Source organism: Zingiber officinale, chromosome 6B (assembly GCF_018446385.1).
Source record: "Zingiber officinale cultivar Zhangliang chromosome 6B, Zo_v1.1, whole genome shotgun sequence".
In the NCBI taxonomy this organism is placed as follows: domain Eukaryota; kingdom Viridiplantae; phylum Streptophyta; class Magnoliopsida; order Zingiberales; family Zingiberaceae; genus Zingiber; species Zingiber officinale.
In genome coordinates, this window is record NC_055996.1 from 4,726,338 (window position 1) to 4,730,328 (window position 3,991).

Sequence of the window (3,991 nt, forward strand, 5' to 3'; positions counted from 1 at the left end):
TGTTTTTTCTTTTCCTTGTGATTTGATTGTTCTTTTCGGTTAACCTAAAGTTATTTTAGGAAATTAAATATTAGCTTTCTATAAAAGGTTTTGTCTAGTCGGTGGTGGTTGCTCCCATATCCAAGAAGGCCATGTGCCTCGCCACGTCAGTACTGGGAACCAATTATGGAAATTAATATTTAATGAAATTAATAACTTAAGGTGACTTGGGTCGAACGTGTTAAGTTCCACAGGATATCCAAGTCAAAACCTAAAAGAACAAATAGATTAAGTTTTGGATCAAACGTGTTAAGTTCCGCAGGCGATCCAAAATTTAATTTAAAAGAACACATGGTAGCTAGGACAAGGATCAAAGGTTCAGACCTTTGTACCCATCTTCCTTCACATAACTCAGGAACAAGTTATGAGAGGCGTTTAGGATGAGCATAATCACCTTTTGCTACAATATTAAAATAACTTGAGTAGATAATTTCAAGTTGCTACCTGAGCTCCAAGTGGACTTTCCTTGTGAGATACCTTGTACTATTGAGTGTCGAGTCGGAAGAAGATGTCGAGTATTGCATCGATGCAATCTCTTTAAAATAGATTTGTCTCCTCCGATGATGCTATGAGGCCACGTTGGATCACTGTTTCTTAGGATAAAACCATGAAACCACAATAACAATCTAGCATAAGTTGTCACAGATATCTGTTGAGCAAACTGAATATGTATATGAACACTATCACAGATATCTATCGAACGAAGAATTACATAACAGAGAGAAAGAAGACAAATTGAAGGAATCAAGGTGGAAGAATCCCTTCTCTTTGAAATCTCTCCTTACATAAGAACAGCTCTTCTTGAAATCTTTTTCTCAAGAATGCTCAGTATCTCAACCACTTGCTTGAGAATACACTCTTGCTTAAGCTCAACCTCTCTTATATGGGGAGCTTTTTCTTGAGTAACAAGTAAACTTTCTTGAATAACAAGAAACACATGTAGCTTGATGAAAGCTTTTTTGAAAAACAAAAAACACATGTGTCTTGAACAACAAACAAGGAAGAAGGAAACCTTCTTGAGCAACTAGTTAAGATTTGAGTAACAAGTTTTAGCTATTTCTTAAGCAACAATTTTTTGCAATTTCTTGAGCAACAAGTCTTAATCAAAGACTTGAGCAATAAGTCTTCTTGATTTCTTGAGCACCAAATCTTCATCAAAGACTTGAGTAACAAAGAGATGTGTAACAAATACTAGCTACACTACAACAAAAACCCTCATAGACATCGGTTTTCCACCGCTGTCTATTACATTTTCGACCGATGTCTATGAAGGTGATGTAAAAGGTCTGTCATTTTAGACATCAGGTTAAAACCGGTGTAGTATCACTTAACGACATCGGGTGTAAAACCGATGTAATATTATATGTTAATAACACCAGTTTTGGCAGCGGTATACGACCGATGTAATATTAGTTAATGACACCGATTTTGCAACGGTGGAAAACCGATGTAATATCAATATTGTTTAACGACACAAATCCGATTTCCGAAATAGTGAAAAACCAATGTTATCACCAAGCAAATCATAAAATTAAGTCAATATTATTAATTCACTGACAAAATCACAAATAAAAATGCACCGATGTATCTAAACACACCAAGTCAATATCCATATAACCAACACATAAATATTCTTCTTACAACATAAAAAGATAATAGATATTGTGCACATCAAGTCGGTATCCACAAATTACACATAACTATTCTTCTTACAACATCAAAAGGTAATAGATAGTACACAAATATGTTTGTTATTGGTGCCAACGTTATCCTTCTTGCTCTGTGCATAGTAGCTAAGTTTACCCGTGAAGCTAAACCGGGCACAGACAATCCTCCAAAACTGATGCTTCTTCCCATGTTACCACTGCCAACAATCTTGCCTACAAAGCTTGTAAGTCTTGGCCCTACATTACCCAATACTGGAGAAACTCCCAAACCAGGAACAGAACTATGATTCCCAGAAGCTGAACTTGAGGAAATACCAGTTATTGACCCAGTGACTCCATTAATATTACTACTACCAAAAGCATGATTTCCAACAACATTAATACCCCCTTCTATTTGTGACACCAGAGCCATGAGGCATCTACATGAAAAAAAATCCAGAATCAATACTATAAAACACATTCAAAGGACCATATGATGCAGTGAAGTAATGTGGAAATAAAGTCATGCCAGACCTGAGATAATGCAACCAAAAGATTGTTTGATGAGAACCGTCCACTAGGAATGCTTCCTCCTGGTTGCTGAACACCACCTGATGGTACAACACCCATTGCGGCCTCTTTGGATGCAAGCGAACCAGGCACATTTGGCAGGTTGAAGCTTCCATGAATATTATGCAATCCTTGAAGACCACCTATTTTTTTACAAACCGTAATCAAAATTCCACATACAAGCAAAATTTCACATGAAAATGTTAATAAAGTTTATGTAGGAATGTCTAACCAGAAGAATGGAACCCAGGCACTGCCGTAGACTGGCGAGAAAACAATGTGGTATAGAGTCGGCCTGAGGAGTCCGCAAGATTAGATGTTGAACCATTAAGATTTGACTGTACCAAGAGACCCAGTAATTTGATCAACAAAAGCAAGACTAGTAAAAGCACAGGGCATGGGCTAGGTGCTAACAAACTTGGTATGCTAACCAACAAGAAAGAAACAACCGCGTCAAGTTAGTATTTACATAAACTGTATTGAACATCTGCACCAAACAACAAAAGCTACTCATATCTAACAATTGAAACTCAGCTAAGAATAAGGGATTATATTATTAATACCAAGAGTAAAATTACATCAGATACAAATCCCATACATAAAATAACAGATAGGCAATTTGGGATGAATATTGAAGTCTATAACTATTTGTTCTACTTCTCTCCATCAAGCTAGAACATAATGGAGCATAGACATTGATGGTGCTTAGTTTGTCAAGTTGTACTCAATAAAGATTTGATTATCAATTTAGTAACCTTGTGATTTCTTAAACCATGCTCTAAAAATTTGTTTGACAGCATAGATAACTTTCTTAAATTGGAACATACCCTAGTGATTTCTCTGTATACACCCTAGTACGATGTTTATGAAATCTATCTGGTAATCATGAATAATACCAAGGAGAATCCAGTGATCATGAAAAATAGTTTTAAGTAAAATAAATTAATTCCATCAACGAGAGAAAATATCCCAAATAATCCTCACAAAATGTCTAGATGAAGCCTTTTGCAACTAAGTGTATTTTCTACTGATCAATGTTGTCAACCACAACTATATTTAACAATAAAAAATATAGTTGTTAAATCATACAATTCAAAATTCTCGGGGGCACTACTCAGTTTGTAGGCACAAGATCCAATTTTGTTAACAAGAGTATTACATGTCAACTGAAAATGAGATGCAATTAAAAAAATATATCAAGTAGTATTTCATCAATTTAAAAATATCAGCAGTGATCTCATAAAATTGATTGGTCTAAAAGGAAAACTATGATTTTGTCTCACAAATTTTCCATAGAAAATATATGGAATGGAGAGAATTAGAAAAACCTGAACATCGAGCATACAGGTTATATAGTCCTATGTCATGCGAATGAGACTAGAAAATGCAATTAATAAACTGAAAATCAGAAAAGCAAGAGTTACATTTAGAAGCCAAGACATTATAACTTTGCCAAGTTACATTTGGACTTGGATAAAATGTTACCCATCAGTAATAAAATTGTGAATAATGAAACAGGTATAATAAGCTATGAAACATCAACTGACAAGAAGATTACCAGCATATAAGTCAGTTGTTTGTTCTCCTCCTCTAGAAATTTTTCCTATTCGAGAGATGAAAACCATTAAGAGCATAAACAAAATTAAGAGAGAAAAAACATTCAACAAATTAAAACTCGAGGGAATATGTATGCCAACATTCTTCTTGTGCATCTTCCAGATTTCCATCTAGAATTG

The 3,991-nt window shown here is 34.9% G+C and overlaps 1 protein-coding gene across 1 annotated transcript; it reads right to left on the minus strand.

The window, feature by feature from the left end:
* Window positions 1-678: 678 nt before the first annotated feature.
* LOC121990078 (probable NOT transcription complex subunit VIP2) lies at window positions 679-2,399 on the minus strand. Its single transcript, XM_042544321.1, has 3 exons — window positions 2,220-2,399; window positions 1,778-2,125; window positions 679-688 (listed from the first exon to the last, which is right to left on the minus strand). The coding sequence occupies exons 1-3, from the start codon at window positions 2,369-2,371 to the stop codon at window positions 679-681; spliced, it is 510 nt and encodes a 169-aa protein (XP_042400255.1). The 5' UTR covers window positions 2,372-2,399.
* Window positions 2,400-3,991: the final 1,592 nt, after the last annotated feature.